The sequence below is a fragment of the Prunus dulcis genome, chromosome 5, assembly GCF_902201215.1.
Source record: "Prunus dulcis chromosome 5, ALMONDv2, whole genome shotgun sequence".
Taxonomy (NCBI): Eukaryota; Viridiplantae; Streptophyta; class Magnoliopsida; order Rosales; family Rosaceae; genus Prunus; species Prunus dulcis.
This window is the reverse complement of record NC_047654.1, coordinates 598,558-619,134: the sequence shown is the minus strand read 5'-3', so window position 1 is coordinate 619,134 and position 20,577 is coordinate 598,558. Positions and strand designations below refer to the sequence as shown.

Sequence of the window (20,577 nt, the reverse complement as noted above, 5' to 3'; positions counted from 1 at the left end):
CACCCATCCATCATTAATAAAGACAAAAGCAAAAGAACATTATTTGTTTATGAAAAAGTGTACAACGATAATTATTTTAAAGTGCTAATAACAATTCTCTTAATTGAGTGTACTATTAGGTGTTGGTTTTATAGGCATGACATGCGTATTCTCCTTTTGGCTCCAATAGCCGGCCGGCTTGATTTTTAAATTTTTCCATAACCAACGACATTAATTTTAATTATAAGAAGAATTAATTGTTCCACAACCGCAAGACAGATAACCTACCGTTTAGGACATGCCACAAAAAAACATTATGCATATGACAAGATTTGGTTTTTGTTCTTAACCTAGCAAAGCATATATATGTATGCACACCTCTCTAAACCTAAATGAAAGTTGTCTGTATGTCCCATATATACCTCCTTTGAGAAAAGAATAAAAAATCCCAGAAACATTCCTAGATACCAAAATCTTCACTGCCTATGTTAATTCGATTCCCTTCAAGAATTAGCTAGAGACTAGTATATATTAATTAGTTTGCTTAAGTGTACTTAAAAGGTAATTAAGGCAGCCATGGCTCCAGCAGCTGCCGGAGAAAGGTCTTTAAAAGAGACACCCACATGGGCTGTTGCCATTGCCTGTGCAGTTTTCATACTTATTTCTATATTTATAGAACAAGCAATTCATGCTCTTGGGAAGGTATGTACCTAAATACGTATATCTACATGTATAACGCAGGATTTTAAATGTCTTTCCACGATTTTAATGTTTACTTTTATAATGACAGTGGTTCCAGAAACGCAATAAGAAAGCTATGCTTGAAGCTTTGGAGAAAATAAAAGCTGGTCAGTGTAATTTTCATACTTACATTATGCTAATAAATAATTATTTTAGTTTTTTTTTCTTTTCCCTTTGTGTGATGATAATTTATCCTGGCTCTCTCTAGACCCTTTGATATATATAGTACATCCATGCATGCAGAGCTCATGCTTTTGGGATTCATATCTCTACTACTTACGGTGGGCACAAGATATCTTCCAAAAATATGCATCCCAGAAAAGTACGGAAATACTATGCTTCCATGTGAGCTAGAAGGCAAGTATAAAGATGATGGGGGCGGCAAGGACGATGATGGCAAAAACAAAGGAGGAGGAGGAGGAGATGGTGATGATAATGATAGGCGACGAAAGTTACTGGAATTTGCTGAAACCATGATATGGCGTCGAGTTTTAGCCGCCCCTAGTGGAGGAGATTCCTCTGCTTGTTCAGAGGTACGTACGTACGTACGTAATAAATTCATTAAATCAACATTAATATTATAATATTCACCTAATTAATAAAATGAACTAATTAATTAATGAGGTGTATATATTATTCATCTTAGAGCATCTCCACTACTAGGGATTTTGTAGAAATGTCACCTGAACTTATACCTCAATTTTAATTTGTCACTTTAAAGAAAAATTTAAGAGAAATGTCACATTAATTTTTTAAAATTTATAATTTGTCATCTGATTTTAACATCATCCACTTTTATGGGTATTTTAGTCTTTTCATTTTCAAGAAAAATAAAGAGAGAGAAAAGAGACCTCTCTCTCTCCCTTTCTCCCCCAACCCAACACCCTGCCGCCCCAAAACACATCGTACATGAGCCCCCCCTCCCTCCACTTCTCTCTTTGCATAATATTTTAAATGATTTTGAACCTCATATTGAGTTGAATGCTCACATTATAATATTGTGTCAAATTGAGCCTCAGATATTGAGGAAACTCTTTTCAGTTTTCTTTCCACCACCATTTGCAAAATGAATTCTTCTTCTCAAATAAAATTGTTTTTCTTTCATGTAGAGTTTCAATTATGATTATTATTTTTTCATCTAGTTAATAATTATTAACTAGAGAGTTTTTGAAAAATAAAAAATCTTTGGTGTTAAAATAAGAAAAAAATATAGTTTGGAATGTGTATTAGACCAGTTGGCTAGGGAAGTGAGCGAACCCCCTCTCCATACCATTGCTTACATAAAAAATAAGAAAAATAGTTTGAAGATTATCTAATTAAAGTAAATATTTATTTCTCTATAAAACTATATAACAAAAGAAAAGGCAGAAAATTAAAGAATATAAAACAATAAATATTGACATATCGAACACACTATCAAAATTTGTAATAGGTCAAATTGTCCCGTAAACTATCAAATTTTTTGCATTTAATGCTCATATTAGTTAATATTTTGTACATGTGTAGGGTAAAGTGCCGCTGATATCTCCATCTGGGATGCACCAATTGCACATCTTCATCTTTGTGCTTGCTGTTTTTCATGTTATGTATAGTGTCCTTACTATGGCACTCGCGCATGCCAAAGTAAGTATACCATCACACTGAGACACGTACGACTGTGTGCTCTATTTTATACACACAGCACCACATGGAGTTGAAATTAGAACTTAAAAAAGAAAATGTATGTTTTCTTATCAGACTGTCTGGCAATATAAATTGCTCGTATGACACAATGAACAGGACCTTCAATCATATATATATATATATATATTTATTATTATTATTTTTTGCATATTATCTAGATTCCCTGTGTATATGTATGTAGAGCATGGCAAGAAATTGAGGAAGTGCAAATTGTGCAACTGCTCGTAATTTTGTGGCTTGGCAGTTCTCTAGTCGTATAGAATTCCCATTTAGATTTCAAATAAAAGTTAATAAATTAATTAGAAATTAAGTAATTTATTGTGATATATATATAATAAATTTATAAAATTCATTGAACAATCCAAAATTTTTCCAATCGTTTCTCATCAGAAACCAAACTTGAGAAAAGGGAATCTATATATAGCTGTTTAATCGGCTTTTATGTTGACCAGATGAAGAAATGGAAAGCTTGGGAATCAGAGACCTCGTCCTTGGAATATCAATTCACAAATGGTATTAATTAATATTTTATTTTTAAATAGTTATTCTTTTAGTCTTTGTTTTATGCAACTTTCTTCATCTCTATCATTTTTCTAACATTTTCCATAATTTCTGAACTGATTTTAATTATATTTTTCTTAAAAGGGAAAATAAAATCTGAAAACCAAAAACCAAAGTGCTACCAAACGAGTCAATATGATTGAGCAATTTTAAATTATATATATTATTTCTTGTTCCAGACCCTTCAAGATTCAGGTTTACTCGACAAACTTCATTTGTGAAGCGTCATTCAGGATTTTCTACAATGCCTGGAATAAGATGGATTGTAAGTTAACTTGTAAATTAAATAATGTGTAGAATCTTGTTCTTTATTTGAAATTAACCAAAGCTGTTAGTTGCTACAACAAAAAACACTTAACCAAAGTTTCTTGAGCACTTAATTAAAGAACCTCTTCCATTATCCATACATATATATGTACATTGTAGGTGGCATTTTTCAGGCAGTTCTTTGGTTCCGTCACGAAGGTGGACTATTTGACCATGCGCCACGGATTTATCAATGTAAGTAATTATATATAAAACCATCAGTACTAGATCTCTTGGACCACAAAGATTCAAGAGATTTGTGGTTACTCACGGTTAGATGTTAATCTAACAGTTCAAAAAATTTCTTAAAAGGAGTGCAAGAGTGAGTGAATCGTTGAATTTACATCTAACGGTGAGTGACCACAAATCTCTTGGACCTCTGCGGTCTAAGAGATCAGATACCATTTGTGATGAACTATACGTACTTTTTATTTATTTTTTATTTATGTAGTTTTGGCCCAACCCTAAGTACTTTTTTTATTGTGGACATGCAGGCACATTTTGCTCCAAATAGCAAATTTGACTTCCATAAGTATATTAAGAGATCCATGGAAGATGACTTCAAGGTCGTCGTGGGTATTAGGTCTCTCTCTCTCTCTCTCTCTCTCTTCCTTGTACTATTGTTTATTAATTTAATTTATTGATTTTGCAGTATACCACTATGGATTTTTGCCGTGGTGTTTTTGGTTCTAAATGTTCACAGTAAATCTCTCTCCTTCTTATATCTCTATTCCAAAACACAGAGGCGTTTTAACGTCTAGGTGGTCAATCTATCATTAGTACTTTTAAATACTGATAAATAAATACCTCCTATTTTACAGAATGGCACGCGTTCACTTGGTTGTCATTGGCGCCACTCGTTGTAAGTGCTATAGCTTCTTCTTCTTCTTCTTCTTCAAGTCCTCTATCATTAATACTTTTGTACTGCAGATTCTTCTTCTGGTGGGTACAAAGCTTGAGCTTATCATCATGGAGATGGCTCAAGAAATGCATGATCGAACTACAGTTGTTAAAGGCGCTCCCGTTGTAGAGCCAAGCAACAAGTTCTTTTGGTTTAATCGCCCTGAGTGGATTCTCCTCTTAATTCATTTCACATTATTCCAGGTGAGTGAGAGCTCAGAGTTTATATACATCAACATCATATGCTATATATAAATTATTATTATATTGTCACACTATAAATACGGACCAACCATTCGTGCGGTCTAAGATTCACAATTTTTACTACATAAGTACACCATTTTGCTCTAATGCGTGCCTGCATGCATGCATCTATATAAATCTTACGTATATAGATCAATATGGTTTCTAACAATTAATGGATATGCCTGCTGCATGCACAGAACGCTTTCCAAATGGCGTATTTCTTATGGACATCTGTAAGTGATTAACCCTAAACCAATACTAGCTAATATTGTTCCTTTTCTTAACTAAGAATTATTCAGAGGAATTAAGTAAATTATTTATTGGTAATTATGCGCACTCTCTGAACTGTATACTAACCATATATACTATGATAATATTTGCAGTCTGAATTTGGGTTCACATCATGCTTCCACGAAAACTTGCCTCTGATACTGACAAGGGTCTTCCTTGGGGTAGCCCTACAGATCCTATGCAGTTACATTACCTTCCCTCTTTATGCTTTGATTACACAAGTGAGTATTTCAAAATTAAACATCCCAAGCCTCTTTTAGAAATATGCATGCATGCTTTCATATTCATTTCATCTTTTATACAAGTGATAATCTATTACTCTAAAGTAATGTAATTTAGGGAAAAGGGAACTTAAAATCAAGAGAGTTGGCTCCCTAGCCTGACCAGCTGACTTAACCCATATTTGCACATGCTTTCATATTCATAACATTATAGCTAAGTGGTCATCAGTCAGTCTTTCATATAACACCCAAAATTGAGGAGCATCTTAGTTACAAGCACCTGAAAAAATTGTCTAAGTTTTTCTTTTTTGAGAAATTAATCTCTCTATAATATATTTAATTATCCATATTTATGCATGCATGTATCGTATCTTAACGTGCAGATGGGATCTCACATGAAGAAAGCAATTTTCGAGGAGCAAACGGCAAAGGCTCTTAAGAATTGGCAGAAGGCTGCAAAGCAGAGAAAGAAGTTGAGGAAAGCAGGTGATGCTTCTTCCTCAGGGTTTGTAAGTGGGGAAAATACACCAAGCCAGGGTTCATCCCCACTGCATTTGCTTCACAACCAAAAGCACAGGTCCAATCAATCCGACCTCGAAAGCGTACTTAATTCCCCTAGATCGGTATCTTATCAATCTGACACTGATCTCTCCGAGAGGGAGGGCTCCGCACATGATGGGAATGGTATAAGATCAGAAGATCAACCTGCAGCACTAAGGAGAGAAGGATCGCATAGCGTTGATTTTTCATTTGTTAAGCCTTGATTTTTTATTTTTATCCTTAGAAAACAACTATAACTCATCAAATTTTATACAAAAGAAGATAAAGGGAAAGGTGCATGTTCGAACTCTAAAATTTAGTTTAGGGATAAATTCTTAACCACTTTTAGGATTTAGCTTGTTGATTAAGTCATAAAATTTAAAATGCTCAAATTCTGAGGAACTTGTTTGTATTGAAATTTGAATTCAGGTTTAGTTAGAAATAGGCAGAAGTTAGATCAATTCTAATACCCTAATCAACTATTTAGCACTCTTCTGGTTGGAATCATAGCTATAGTTAGCTATAGTTGAAGTCATTTCAAGATATAGAAAAATAGCCAAGTTCCCTTTTCAACTAAGATGAAGACTGATCTCCAAAAGATCAGGAAATATTCTGTAAGTTTTGAGAATTCCATTCTATCTACATAAATCTGAAATTTTCGGTGAAATTTCAAGGAAAATTTTGATTTTTAAGCCCTTATTTTATACTCAAAAAAAGATTCATTATGACTTCCCCGGATGCCGAGCAACCATCTACAGGAACTTCTCCAGGAGAGAACAAAAAGAACCAAGGCAGAAAATTGTTATCAATGCCTGAAGTGCCTCACATTTGTGAAAAGAAGTGAAACTCCATATTTGTTACAGCAGTCTATAGCATCCCCATCTCTGATGCTCCCACCAGGTTCTGCAATAACACTAACTCCGCTCTCACATGCTTCTTCCACTGCATCTTTCCAAGCTGTTTGTAAAACATGCATCAATCAGATTAATATAAAGGCTCCTTCATGTTTTTCCAGTTTAGTACAAGTTCCTCTCAATAAAAAATTTAGAATTCGACCATTCCTTGTATTATGGATTAGTAAAACTATTTAACTTCATCTAGACTCCAATAATTATCAAATCAGTACTCCTCTGGCTTTTCAGTGTTAAATAATAGAAACAGAAGTTATTGCGAGAGCTAGTAATTACCGAATGGGAAGAAGGCATCGCTGGCCAAAGCTGCACCCTTGACCTTTTCTCCTGCTTTCTTCAAGGCTATTCTTAAACTCTCCCGACGGTTTGGCTGGCCACTTCCCATACCCAACATACAATTATTCTGCCCATAAGTTAAGGATCAGATATTTGTCTAAAAGTACCAACTAATTCAATCAAAGCATCATACCAAAATATAATAAAATTGAGGGAGGTGGGGTTTTAAAGGTGAAACAAAGAAAGACAACCTTTGCTATTACAATTGCATTGCTTTTGACATGCTTGACACACAACCATGCGAACTCTGCATCACCAAGCTCACTTTCTTGTGGAGCCTTCTGAGTAACAACTTTAAGCTGTATATCTTGGGGAGTTAAATCATCCGAGTCCTGTGCTAACCACCCACCACCAACCTGTCTAAGTGAAAGCTTTCCTTTCTCATTTTTTCTTGCCTCAAGGATCCTTAGAGTCTTCGATTTTCCTCGGAGGATTTCAAGCCCTTTCTTTGTGTACTTGGGTGCAACCACAATCTCATAGAACATCCGAGTTTCGCCATCTGTCGGGCTTCTAAACTCTCGGATTTCCTTAGCAAGAGCCTGCAAACATAGCAAAACCAGAGCTAAATAGGAAAACAGAGCAATACCCCAGAATATCGAAATATATTACCAAGTTAAACTTCTCAGTGCTAGCCGTTCAGATTCAATCAGTTGGCTCAAGAACTTGTCCAACTGCGCATGCAGAACTTTCATTGAGAAGAAAGTGATTTAGCTAGCCCTTGGAGTCTTGGCTTAAGCGGTAAAGAATTGAGTGATTATGTTCAAATTTTTTTTTTTCAGTAAAAAATAAAAATAATAAGGATTAGGGAAGTGCATAATAAATTGGATCTCATCTCATGTATAAATTCCAGGTCAGACCCTGAAAACTCCAACTCACCTCATCAACCTCTATGTTGAATGCTACAATGCCACCAAATGCACTCACAGGATCTGCTTTGACAGCAAGCGTGTATGCTTCAAGTATATCATCACGTGAAGCTACACCACAAGGATTTGTATGCTTCACAACTACACAGGTAGGATTCCTAAACTCTGAAACACAATTCCATGCCGCATCGGCATCTAAATAATTATTATATGACATCTCCTGCATGCAGAAAGTAAAAGGTTTCAATGCTGCCATCCCTATCAAAGATTTATTCAAAGTAGAATCCAATAGATGGGAACATGTCTTGCACCTTCCCATGGTGTTGGATAGCAGTTGCAATACCACCAGCATTGACCTCAGAAAGACTCTTGTCAACATAAAATGCAGCCTTTTGATGAGGATTTTCACCATAACGAAGGGGACTTTTGAGCAGTATAGGCACCGTTAAGCTCGGAGGGAATTTGTCTTCAAACAAATAAAGAAGGCTGTCAATCTATGTGGCCCATCATGACAAGAAAAAGATAAAAATGAACTAAAAGTGCATTTCCAGAGACATTACTATCTCCCCCTCTCTCCTGCTCTCTCCCCCTCACCGCACAAGCTAACCCCTTGTACTATATTATGAACATCAAGAGTATTGGAATCTACTAGATGAATCTCCCTCTTCTCTCTTCAAGGTCATTTCCACTAACTCATAGTTCTGTTTTATGAATATCGAATTGTTGCCTCAAGATATTGCAATATACCTGATGATTTGACATGTCAATTTTGATTGTAGTGTATACTTAATAATTTAATATGCAAATTTATAAAATATAAGCAAAGTTAGACTGTATAATTCACCCATAGTTTATAAATAAAAACAAGCAAATCAAAGAAGTACCTTCTGTAGTTTGCTTCCACAGCCATTCTGAAACTGCAGAATCATAAGAAGCAACATGCTGGAAAGCCTTCCATGCAAGCTTCCTTCGGAATTGTTGATCAACCTTGTCTCCCTTAAGATATTCTAGCAACGCAGGATAGTCTTCTGAATCAACCACCACCAGGACATCTTTGTGATTCTGTTTAACAAGAATATTCACTTTGGAACATCAGATAAAGATAATGAAACAAATTTACATCCTAGATATTATAATAGTTATTAGGATTGTTGTTGAGAAAGTACATTATGGGCCATACTGTATAAAACGTATTTTACATTCCTAGCTAAGCCAAATGCAGAATCTATATGCATCCATCCCTGGTGCTAGCTGATGGCAGGGATTTTGAAAAACTTTTGTGCCTATGAGCCAAGCACTCAGCAAAACATAGTAAGATTTATAAAATTATGGACCAAAAATATGCTAGCACTTCCATTCTGATAAACAACCTTTGCAGCTGCTCTAATCATGGCAGGACCACCAATATCTATATTCTCAACTCCATCTTCAAACTCTATTCCTCCTGTTGAAGTAACTTTTTCGTAAAAGGGGTATAAATTCACCACAACGACATCAAAAGTACCTGTTCAAATAAATTGTAGAAAATTAATTATAACACATTTTACACGAGAGAGAGAGAGAGAGAGAGAGAGAGAGAGAGAGACTCATGCAGGCATGGTCAAAGAATTTACAGTTGAACTCACCAATTCCATGTTTACTAAGAGCTTCCATGTGATGCTTTTGGTCTCTTCTAGCAAGGATACCGCCATGTACATTCGGGTGTAAAGTTTTTACACGACCGTCAAGCTACAATACAAATCTAGCATCATGTTACTAGTTCACATAATACAGTTAGAGCCCAATTTCAGATATTTCATAGTGTGAGTTTTCCAAGCAAGGAAAATCTGTCTCATGTAATCGAGAAAAAAACAAGATGCCATACCATCTCCGGGAAAGACGTAATTTGTTCCACTTTAGTGACAGACAACCCAGCACTTTCTAAAGCAGATGCTGTTCCTCCAGTCGAAACAATTTTATATCTACAGTTCATTAAACCAACGATCATGAAAAACATATAAAGTGTCTTTATTTATTCTACTTGAATAATGCAATTGAAGTAAATAGTGCCAAGCTGACTAGCAAGTAATTGAGAATGTTTTACTCCCTAATAAATAGTAGTGCACAACGATTAACAATGACATAATACGAGGTGATAATCCTTAACCACAGCAAAGATTCAATATTTGGTGAAAAAAAAAGTAGCCTCCTCAAAATTACCCCAAGTCCTGAAGCCCATTGCCCAAGAAAGCAAGATCCTTCTTGTCTGACAATGATATCAGAGCAAGCCTATTACCTGAAAAAAAACAAATTACATGAATCACAAATTAGGCTTTAACTTAATACTGGATAGAGAATAATGACAGAAAGAGAGGGGGGAAAATGAAAGCACGAAAGAACAAACCCAGATAACATAGACATGACAAAAAAACACACACACACACACACACATACACAATTAAAACATGGCACAAAAAATTAATAAGAAAACATAACATTGGAAATGCACAAGTATACCGGAGGCAGGAGATTTGGAGTCATGGGTTGTCACTGTAAAGGTATCCTCAGCCGCCATGGCTTTAATTGTTCTACAACTTGAGTGCAGCAGATGCGCGTTTCTGACTGAACAAGACTGTATGCCACAAAAGATAGAGAGAGAGAGAACAGAAATGTAAAGTTCTACGCATGTACAAATATAAACATAAATATATGTATGAAGATACGAAAAGAAATAAAGAAATTGAAGAGGCATATACCGTGAGAAAAGAAGAAGAAGAGAAATTGGTTTGTATTTGCTTGTTGGAGGAGAGCAGGAGAAGATTGGTGTTAGGTGTCGTGGCAGCAGGAGCAGCAGGACCAACAGCCAGACCCAGACCGAGCATCTCTCTTTTCGGAACACTTCAGAGAGAGAGACAGAGAGAGAGAGAGAGAGAAAGAATGGTAGAAGACAGTAAAGTAGAAAATGCGGAGCTATGTTGCAAATGTGGCGCCGCCGTTTATTTTAAGAGGGGGGAAAACCTAGCCGTTTCCTCTTTTCTGTCCAGAAGAGGCCTGATAATAATTGAGCCATGGGTATAGTTTTACAAATTACATTTTGACCCCATATTGTTTATGATTTTCACAAAGACCACATAAATGTTCAAATAAGTTCAAACTAACCCCTATCTGTATCTTGACCATATCGGGACCGTATCCTTGGTGTATTGGTTCTGTATCAACGCCATATCCCGTGGTCATCATAATAGAAAAGTCAATGATACATCATTTCCCGTACCAATGCGTATTGAAGCCGTATCGTACCAGCACCCGTATCTAATACTCACCACGGGAAAGCACAGATCAACTGAGAATACTAGTTTATCTCAATGTATGTCCAACAAAATGGATACATAATTCAGTGGGAGGGATCAAGTATGACGTTGTTACTGCAAACTCAAACTTGTAAAGAAAGAGCTCTAAAATCTCTCCAGACTCTCAATTGTGTCTTCAGCTTGCTTGGAAGAGTATTAATTAGCATTCTATACTATAGCATATTAGATTTGGATACGGAAATATCTTCGAACATCTCATTGCAAATGTCAAATTGAAGGAAAACACTCGACACTTGAAACATGCAAAAGAATAGGAACCAATTTTTAACACTTGCAGGCTGAGCATTCGGACAATTAAATCTTTTTTTTTTCTTTTTTAGTTTCTTAAATGAAAAGGACTTGAGACAAATTCAGCTGACAAATATCATGTCTGCATTGCTAAAATCTGAATTACTAAAATCGATAATATGTCTGCACCAGCTAAAAACACTACCAAATAAACTTTATAATTTATACACCCCAAATCCCCAGCAAGTAAAACCTAATCCTCATATAAAAAACTACACCACCCAGGAGCCACAATGCATCCTAAATCTGTTGGCTTTATTTGTGGATCATTGACTTACTTTCCTTACAAACTAAGGATTCCTATTATAATTGTAATTAATTTACTTTAATTCTTGATTTCCTACTGTAAATAGAAATATGAATTTATTATTTACTTGGCCACTAAGACTCCGTTGTATTATAAATTTAACATCTATAATGTGACACCCTGGCCCTATTTTAATTACCCATTTAAATTATGAAAATTTATTTCATTAAGAAATTACAATTTTAACCCTCACGGGTAGGGTTATTTTGGTCACTTTTTAATCCAGAAGGATTTTGGGGAGATGAATGGTACTATTGCGTAGATTATGTCTATATGAGTTCATAGACACGTAGTGGGCTCAAATCGAAGTTGTAACGAAGAAATTACGATTTACGGAAGCCCAGTGGCATAACTGTAAATATTTCAAAAATGAATTTTTAAAAGTCTGATTTTCCTCTCTCTCTCTCTCTCTCTCTCTCTCTCTCTCTCTCTCTCTCTCTCTCTCTCTCTCTCCCTGAGCCCTCCTCCCTCCGCACGAACAAACCCCCCCTAAAACAGCCAATCGGATTTTGGCCTCCCGACGCCGCCACCGTCCAGCTCCTGCCATAAGGTCGGTACCAAAAGGAAAGCATCCACCTCCTCTCTCCATCTGACCCATTTGCTGCCTTAACCGCTAGCCACCGTCGCCAGAAAGATGAGAAAACCGATCGGTTTTAACCTAAATTTTCAGACATTCGTTCCGGCGATTCCGGGCACCAATTTCTTCGATCCAGGTATGCTTTTTCATCCTCTCAATGTGTTCTAGCTGATGGTTGGGATGATTAGGATCAATTTTTGCATTTTGGAACTTGATTTATCGCTAAAGTTTGGCTGGTTTTCGGCTCATGTATTCGGCCAATTCCGATCACTTTTTGGGCATGGTCCAAGAATAAAAGTTGCTCCACTCATTGTCTTGATTACATAGGTGTATGTATTGTTGGGTGTTTCGAGAATTTTTGGTCGCATGAATTTACTCTAGGCACCCACGCGCTGCCGGCACTTGTGGAGGCTCGTGGGCACTATTTAGGTGACCCATTTAGTCCTAAATTGATCCTCATGTCGTCCCGATCACGACGGTATGCTCGTATTTGAATTTGGTTATCGTTTGATTGTCGATCGGATTACACATATTAGGCGTTATCTGGGTTCGATATGTTCGTACCGTTGGATCAACTCCAATTTCAAATATGTTGATCTAGACATCTTTAGGATCGTGTAGGAATTCGCGGATAGTGAATCGGAGTCTCGAATGCTTCGATTTAATGATTCAAAGATTAGGTTAAACGGTAATCGTCCGATCGTGTGATCGCAAGCGATTCGACCGTTTGATTTGGACCAAACTTGCAGGACATGTATAAAAAACCTTGTTGAACCCATAGGAACTTTCGAATTGGAAATCGGAGGTTGTGGGCCCGCTTGACCAAATTTGGAAAGTTTGACTACTCGGTTGATCAAGCGTCTTCCGAGGTCATTTCACCTCTCAAAACACGTAGTTGGACCTTAGGAATGTCTTGTTCGTCGTACATACACTTTGAAGCCCGGGAAATTAGGAATTTGTTTTAAAGTTCTCTTCGAAGCGTTTTATTTTAATCTAGTCCTCATATTCTAAAATAGGTACTCCGACCTAGCATAGGCAACAGGCGGGACCCTCTCAGGTTTTGACTAAACTATATTTATACATATAAATATATACATATTATATTATATTATATATATATATATTTAGATACATATTTTATTTTATTATATTATATATATATATATATATGACAGGACCCGATCCCAATTCCACTTTGGACTTTGAGCCAAGTCCTGTGCGTGTCCGACATCTGGCGAATGTCAGGCACAAATGACCTTTTTACCCTTCTCGTTATAATTACTTTTCAAACTTCCCTTAAACTCCTGCCGAAAATTCGGCAGAGTCTCCCCTGTATTTTGTCTAAACCCAAAATCTTCCACCTGTTAAACAAGCAAATAATTTTCCACCAACAGCTAGAATAAAACAACCAAGCATTCACCAGATCAAGTTTCCCACTAAAACTATATATCAGAGCATGTTCTACTAATTTACAAGATTTCACGAACTTTTACAATAAAATCCTACGCTTCTTGGTGGTGCGGAAACTAGGAGTGGACCGGTGGTGGATGCCTGCGCGCTTCTACAGCCTGGGGGCGAAAAATAAGTTTGAAAATGTGAGTGGACAAAGTAATGTTCTTGAAAACAGTTTATAATCATAATAACCCCCATGGAAAAAAGAACTTGAGAAGTAAGGCTAAAGTTTAGCTGTGTTTAATATAAGGTATTCATCTAAATATATATAAAAGTATGCATATAAATTCGTAAAATTAAACATTTATATGGAGATATAAACCATGCACGAACATTGAGAAATCTGATATGAAATGACTGAAAGCAATAACTGTATAAAAGTACTCAAATTCCTTTAAACTACCACCTAATTGTACCGCTGTAAAAGCCGTCAATTCCCCTAGCAGGTCTAGGCGACACAAAGTCTATCCGAGCAGGAAACTGGCAGGATTCAGGGGACTATGGTCAGCCTGATCCGCCGGCAGGTCTCGATGACACCAAGTCGACTCGAGCCGCTCTGGCAAGATACAGGGGACCATAGTCAGCCTGATCCGCAATCCTGGCAGGTCTCGGGGACACAGAGTCAGCCGAGCCGCAATCCTGGCAGGTCTCGGGACACCAAGTCCGCCGAGCCGCAAATCCTGGCACTCACGGTCCGAGCGTCCCCGAAACTCGTGAGGCAAAGTCAAGTACACTGACGTAACTGAAATCAGACTGGATGTTCGTAGACATCGGTCCGTCTGAGGGTAATCACCAAATAAAGAGCGGGTACATGGTGGTTTTCAAAAATAATAATTTTAGAAAAATCTGATTAATAACTGCAATCTCAATTCTGCTGTTATCTCATCTGATTCAAACCTCAAACTCTGTTTCTATAACTTTTAGTTTGTGTAACTAAGCAGCATAAAATTAGAGAACTGTTACTGTACTATTCATGCTCGGAAAGCAGTCGATAAAACTTATTCAAAATCAAATAATGAAATTTGTTCATATAAACTCATTTATAAAACTGAATTATATAAAATCAATATAAAATCATTTATGTAAACTTATATATATAAATCATTTATATAACTCATTTATATAAAATCCTTTATGAAAGAAAGTCCACTCACTGTTGGTCCGAGCTAGCTGGACCTCTTGAAGGTCCCTCCTGTGGTTCTGTCGGGCCTCTGGTGCCTGATTTCCCATAAAGATTAAATTAATTAAACTGCTCTATAAAAGAATTAAATTAAACACCCTGCCCCGACTCCTAGAAATGCGTGCACTCATTTTATGTTACTCCTATGCCCACTTTAGCCTTTCGGACAATTAGAACGGTCTTAGGAGACCCGAAACTATACTAAGCGATAAACTGCCAGACCAGCCGATCCGGGACCCCGTGGGGTCCACGAACTCCGATGGCCAATTTGGGATTCTCTAAAGATTCCTCACCGAGAAAGAACCATGTTCCGCGAGTTTGGTCCGAAACGGACGGTCGGATTAGCCAAAATCGCGTTATCGCTTAAAATCCAAACCCTAGCCCCAGGGTTCGCGATTTCGGAGTATCCGAGACTCCGATTCTCAATCCGTCGAATCCTACACGATCCTGAAATCATGTAGAATGACATATCCAAAATTCAGTGCGATCCAAAGACTCGACGACACTGCACCCAAGGATCGCGCAATATGGAAAATCCGTTCGAGGCTCAAACGGACTCCAAATCCAGATCCGCGAAATTCTACGTGCTCGTGACAACCCAAGGATCGCAAAACTACACAGAGTCACTTCACTACCCTCACCCACGTGCCGCCACACTCGTGGGCAGTTTGGGTGTCCAAAGCGATAATGGGTCGCCGGAAAAACTCAAAATCGAGGCTCCAAACTTCTATCCTAGGTAAAACACCCCATTTGGAGTCACTTTTGTTCTTGGATATAGCCCAAAAAGTGGCCGAAAATGGCCGATCACGGCGGCCGAAGTTCGGTCAATTTTCAAGTTGAAAATCGAGTGTTCTAGGGCCAAAATCGATCGAAACCCAGCCAACAATCAGTTAGAACACGAAAAATAGGTGAGAATCCATATCTTACTCAAATGATTTGGTGGAGAAACGAAGGAGATCGAAGGAGATGAAGTTTCGACTGAAAACCGGCGGAAATCTCCAGATTCCGGCCAGTTCCGGGCGCCCCCAGGTCGGCGGCGGGTCGGGGAAGAACGGCGAGGCCGAGGCGGAGCTGACGGTACCCTTGCTGAAGATCGGGCCGAGCTGTAGCGGCGGCGGGATGAGCGGGAAGGGGAGGAGGCGCGCGGCTGGTCTCGCGGGAGGAGAGAGAGAGAGGAGAGAGAAAGAAGAAAGGGATAAAAATCTGACTTTTTGTCCAAATTACCGTTTTGCCCTTCGCAGTATTTTGACCGTATTTTCTTCGTTACAACTCCGATTCGAGTCTACTCCGTGTCTACGAACTCGTTTCGCCTAAGCGGAATTTCCAAATTCCTTCTCGAACAAAAGTCAACTTTTTTCTTATTAAATAATGCGATGGCAAAATCGTCTTTCTCCTCTAATAAATTAATACTAGTTTTTAGATATTTTGTTTTGGGTTATTACAATATATGTATATATGTACTTACTCAATCATTCTTGTTTATAGGTTAGGATACTTCCTCGCTCACCATGCCAATGGACACGTGTTTCAAGAGAGTACTTTGGGAATCATAGGGAGAGGTTTTGAATGGGATGAGTAATAAAGTATCTATATGAGATTACGGACTTCACTATGGTTTTGACTAAACTATATTTATACATATAAATAGATATGTCGATTTTGAATGCATATCGTTTTCTGCATCGTTGTCTAAGCGGTGGGGGGTTATATTAAGTTGTTTTCAAATGTGAAATAAACTTTGTTTTTGTCCACTCACACTTTTCTGTTTTGCGCCCCCCAGACAGTAGATCGTCTTGAAATCGAATGGTTGTATCCAGTCGCGAATTCCGAGCCTGAGCTTATGTAGGATAAACTTTTAATCATTTCTCTTCTATTGAAATTTATTTTCATTTGTAAACTAAAATTCTTTATACTGCTCTGATATTGTCCATGTTAGGATTGATTGTAAGGTCGGATGTCTAATATGTAAATTGCATGATATTATCTTGTGCATACTGCCAGATGAGAATTTTAAATGTGTTTGAAAATGTTGAAAATTTTGGGAATGTCCATTTTTCAAGGGAGACTGTCGAAATTTCGGCAGAAAGTCTCGTCTCTTTTATTAAGTGGGCCCATCATTAGTATGATGTCAGAAATACCACAAGATTCATTCCGGATTTCGAGGAATTCGGAGCAGGTCCTATCATACAAGTAGAGGAGTATACAGAAAATTCATACAAACAAATATTCTCTCATGGTTCGCATATTTTAGCATGGTATCATAGCGACAATCTTGAAATTGCTGACTCTAGTTTCTAAACCCTAGCCACCACCATGGGTGAGGATGACTCTCCTAATCCGCACGGCAGTAGCACCACTGCTTATTCTTCTTCTTCTCAACCAATCATAGCCGAGTTAAGTGCCTAAGTGGCTCAACTCCTAAAGATGCAAATTCAGACCTGGAACCCAATCTTAAATCAGGATCCTACCTAGACAACCCTGAACTCAACTCAAACGATGACCCCGAACCTAACTCAAATGACGATCCCAACGACACGATTACTTATGAAGCTTCCATTGTACATATCAGCATCAAGTTGGATGGCACCAACTATGCCCTATGGTCGCAAGTTGTCGAGATGTATATCTCCGACAAAGATAAATTGGGATATATTAACGGTGATCTTCCATAACCTCATTCGACCGCTCCAACGTTTCCCAGCTGGCGCATGGAGAACTTCATAGTGAATGGATGGCTTATCAATTTTCTGGAGTAGAGTTTGATTGGCAATTTCATTCGCTTTCCGACGGCAAAAACAGTGTAGGATTCAATTTCCACAACCTACTATGATGGCACTGACATCTCTCAGGTGTATGGTATGAAACGACGAGTCTCTCATATGCGACAAGCTGGTGGCTCCATTGGAACCTATTACAATACTCTCCAAAGTTTATAGAGAGATACTGATTCCGGTCGTCCCAATATAATGGAGTATGAATGTGATATCCAGCGCTTTAATGATCTTTTACAGGAAGATCGAGTTTACATATTTTTGGAAGACTTTGATAATTGTCTTGATAAGGCCTGAAGCGATGTTCTTCACATGACTCTGTTCCCCATCGTGGACCAAACTTATGCCTATGTCTGCCGTGAAGATGTTCGACAAGCTGTGATGATGGGTTCATCCGCACCCACTGGAGCTGGCTTAGCAGTCAAGAGTGCTCCTCGATCAGGGCCAACTAGTCGCCCAAGATAGTCCCATAATTCCTCTACTGTGGCCTACATTCAGATCCAGTCATATGTCACTGGTGTTTGTGTGCCACCTCCTAAAATCATCCCACCTTCCTGTCCCTAGGCTCCAACTGATGGAAGTGGTTGCACTCACAGTGGCAACCTCAAACATACCCATGACAACTGCTTTAGGTTGAATGGTTATCCTGAATTGTGAGAAGAACTCCGTGCTCGGAAGCTTAGAGAAACTGTCAGCAGTTCCGGCCGTGTTGCTCTTGTCTCTACTGAACCCCAACTAGCCTTGTTTCTGCAGGTAGACCCTACTAATAGCTCCACGCCTCTGGATGACTCAGGTAATTGATTATGGCGCCACTGATCATATGACCTTTAATTCGAATGATTTTTTGCAAACCACTCTACCCCGACACACAAGTATTGGCAATGCGAATGGACTTACTTATCCTGTTATAGGGGTTGGCACTGTCGTCGTTTCACCTTCTCTGTCTCTTTCCAATACTCTACTCGTTTTATTTTTGTCCAATAAATTAATGTCTGTTAGTTAGGCAACTGAGCATCTAAATTGTTGTGCACTAATTTATCCCTTTTTTTTTTTTTACTACAGGATTTTCTCACCAAGGAGATCATTGGACATGGTACTAAAATAAAAGGGTTCTACTATATGGATGACTTCAGTATTGGAGGTGCTAACAGTGTGAAACATCCGTATAATGACAAACACCCACAGATTTGGCTCTGGCACCGGCGTTTGGGGCATCCATATTTTGGTTATATGAGACACCTATTACTCGAGTTATTTTCTGTATTTAAATATTCAGATTTTAAATGTGACACTTGCATTTTAGCCAAGAGTCACCAAGCATCATATCCTTTAAGTATGAATAAAAGTAATGTTCCTTTTGCTTTAATTCATTATGATGTTTGGGGACCTTTACCTAGTTCAATTGATTCCGGTATTCATTGGTTTGTCACATTCGTCGATGATTGTACAAGGATGACATGGCTTAATTTGATGAAAAATAAGAATGAAGTGTTTTCCATGTTCCAATTCTTTTACAAACAGATGGAAACATAGTTCAGTGCTCTAATACAGATTCTTCGCTCCTACAAATGTGGAGAATTTGTTAATCATGACTTTCAGACTTACTTCCAGACACATGGCATTATCCATGAGACAACTTGCCCCCAGACACTACAACAAAATGGTGTTGCCGAACGAAAGAATCGCCATCTCCGTGAAACAGCCTGCTCTTTTCTCATTGGTGGCCATGTTCCTCGTCATTACTGGGATGATGTTGTCATCACTATCATCCACCTTATCAACTGCATTCCTTCTGGGGTCTTGAATTTCAAAACTCCATTACAAGTGCTCGTGCAACACAGGTATCTGTCCTCTGTTTTGGTGCTTACCCGTCACATTTTTGGATGTGTGGCCTTCGTTCATCTCCACAAAAATCAACAAAGCAAACTTCACCCATGTGCACTTTGTTGTGTTTTTTTTGGGTTATGCTACTCATCAAAAAGGCTACCCGTGAGAGCATATATTTCACTAGCCAATAAGAAGACGACACGTGGAAAATGAATATTTCTTAGGTCAAACTAATTACCCTAATTAATTCCTATTTAATTAGGAAAATTATCTTTGATTTAAGATAGAAATATCTCCCTAAATCAAGTAAGGATTATTCTCCACCAAATCTCTTGGAGTAATTCCTATCATCTTTTTGGGGAAGAATAATCTTAATCAAATAAGGATTATTCTCCCAAAACCCTAGCACACAAGGAGGCTATAAATACATAGCCACACAAGACATTCAAGGTAATTCTAAACTCAACTCTCAAACCCTACAAAAATCCTCTCTCTCTTTCTCTCTCTCCCCTTACCATTACGACTCCCTCTCTCTTCTCACCCATACAGCTAAGTGCTACCACACACGGCTAAAGCCACCCAACTCTCCTTGTGAGAGAAAACTCCATCCATTTGAGCCATTGCCTTATCTTTTCTCAAAGATCTAATTGAACTAACTTAGGCATCAGAGGGCCTTTGGCCAACACCCTGCAGGTGTGGTCTATTTACTCCAACTTATTTTGCTGGGATCAAGAAAGAAAGAGAAGGAAGAACGAAGGTGGAGGAATTAACCTACGAAAGGAAATTTGTACAAACATTACGTTATTATCACCCTCCTATTGGGCATACCGATGTCACTTTGGATGTGACCTTTTTGAAATAATGGATGTTCTTCCATGACCCTGCATCCAATTATACTCTTCATGGGGAGATACGCATTGAGGAGGACAATTGAAGCAACTTGGAAGCAATCGATCATTCATGCTTTGACGATCGATCACCCTGAGGTCTAGAGCACGAGATTGCTTTCGGCCAAGACATTATTGATAGCCCAAACCCGACAATCGATCGTCCCGAGTCTGGCTCAGGCGAATGCTTTTGACGAATAGTGATCAATCGCCCATGCAAAAAAGATCGATCACATGACCCATGCAAATCTGTTTTTGATTCCAGTCAATCTCCTACAAACAACTCAGAATAACAAGATGAAGACCCCCCTCTCACTTAACAGTACCAACGGACCAATCTCCAGAGAATATCTTTGA

The 20,577-nt window shown here is 38.1% G+C and overlaps 2 protein-coding genes across 2 annotated transcripts; one reads left to right on the top strand and one right to left on the bottom strand.

Annotated features, from left to right (window-relative positions):
• Positions 1-555: 555 nt before the first annotated feature.
• LOC117627492 (MLO protein homolog 1-like) lies at positions 556-5,692 on the top strand. The gene is made up of 14 exons (XM_034359609.1): positions 556-681; positions 770-827; positions 964-1,253; positions 2,227-2,343; positions 2,856-2,916; positions 3,144-3,229; positions 3,391-3,465; positions 3,765-3,853; positions 3,923-3,972; positions 4,092-4,132; positions 4,201-4,374; positions 4,614-4,649; positions 4,800-4,928; positions 5,312-5,692. Exons 1-14 carry the CDS (start codon positions 556-558, stop codon positions 5,690-5,692), a joined length of 1,713 nt encoding a protein of 570 aa, XP_034215500.1.
• A 321-nt stretch (positions 5,693-6,013) lies between these two features.
• Positions 6,014-10,596, bottom strand: LOC117629224 (bifunctional purine biosynthesis protein PurH-like). Its single transcript, XM_034361748.1, has 12 exons — positions 10,317-10,596; positions 10,078-10,192; positions 9,781-9,856; positions 9,446-9,542; positions 9,207-9,309; positions 8,952-9,085; positions 8,466-8,643; positions 7,893-8,047; positions 7,592-7,801; positions 6,907-7,254; positions 6,656-6,782; positions 6,014-6,425 (listed from the first exon to the last, which is right to left on the bottom strand). The coding sequence occupies exons 1-12, from the start codon at positions 10,440-10,442 to the stop codon at positions 6,274-6,276; spliced, it is 1,821 nt and encodes a 606-aa protein (XP_034217639.1). The 5' UTR covers positions 10,443-10,596; the 3' UTR covers positions 6,014-6,273.
• Positions 10,597-20,577: the final 9,981 nt, after the last annotated feature.

What these genes read in the sequence shown, in the direction of transcription:
- LOC117627492 (XM_034359609.1), top strand. Translation starts at nt 556, where the DNA reads ATGGCTCCAGCAGCTGCCGGAGAAAGGTCTTTAAAAGAGACACCCACA. An exon ending in TGGCACTCGCGCATGCCAAA is followed by an intron (nt 2,344 to 2,855) that starts GTAAGTATACCA and finishes TATGTTGACCAG; the next exon opens with ATGAAGAAATGGAAAGCTTG. An exon ending in GGAATATCAATTCACAAATG is followed by an intron (nt 2,917 to 3,143) that starts GTATTAATTAAT and finishes TTCTTGTTCCAG; the next exon opens with ACCCTTCAAGATTCAGGTTT.
- LOC117629224 (XM_034361748.1), bottom strand. Translation starts at nt 10,442, where the DNA reads ATGCTCGGTCTGGGTCTGGCTGTTGGTCCTGCTGCTCCTGCTGCCACG. An exon ending in CTTCTTCTTCTTTTCTCACG is followed by an intron (nt 10,193 to 10,316) that starts GTATATGCCTCT and finishes TGTGGCATACAG; the next exon opens with TCTTGTTCAGTCAGAAACGC. An exon ending in AATGGGCTTCAGGACTTGGG is followed by an intron (nt 9,543 to 9,780) that starts GTAATTTTGAGG and finishes AATGAACTGTAG; the next exon opens with ATATAAAATTGTTTCGACTG.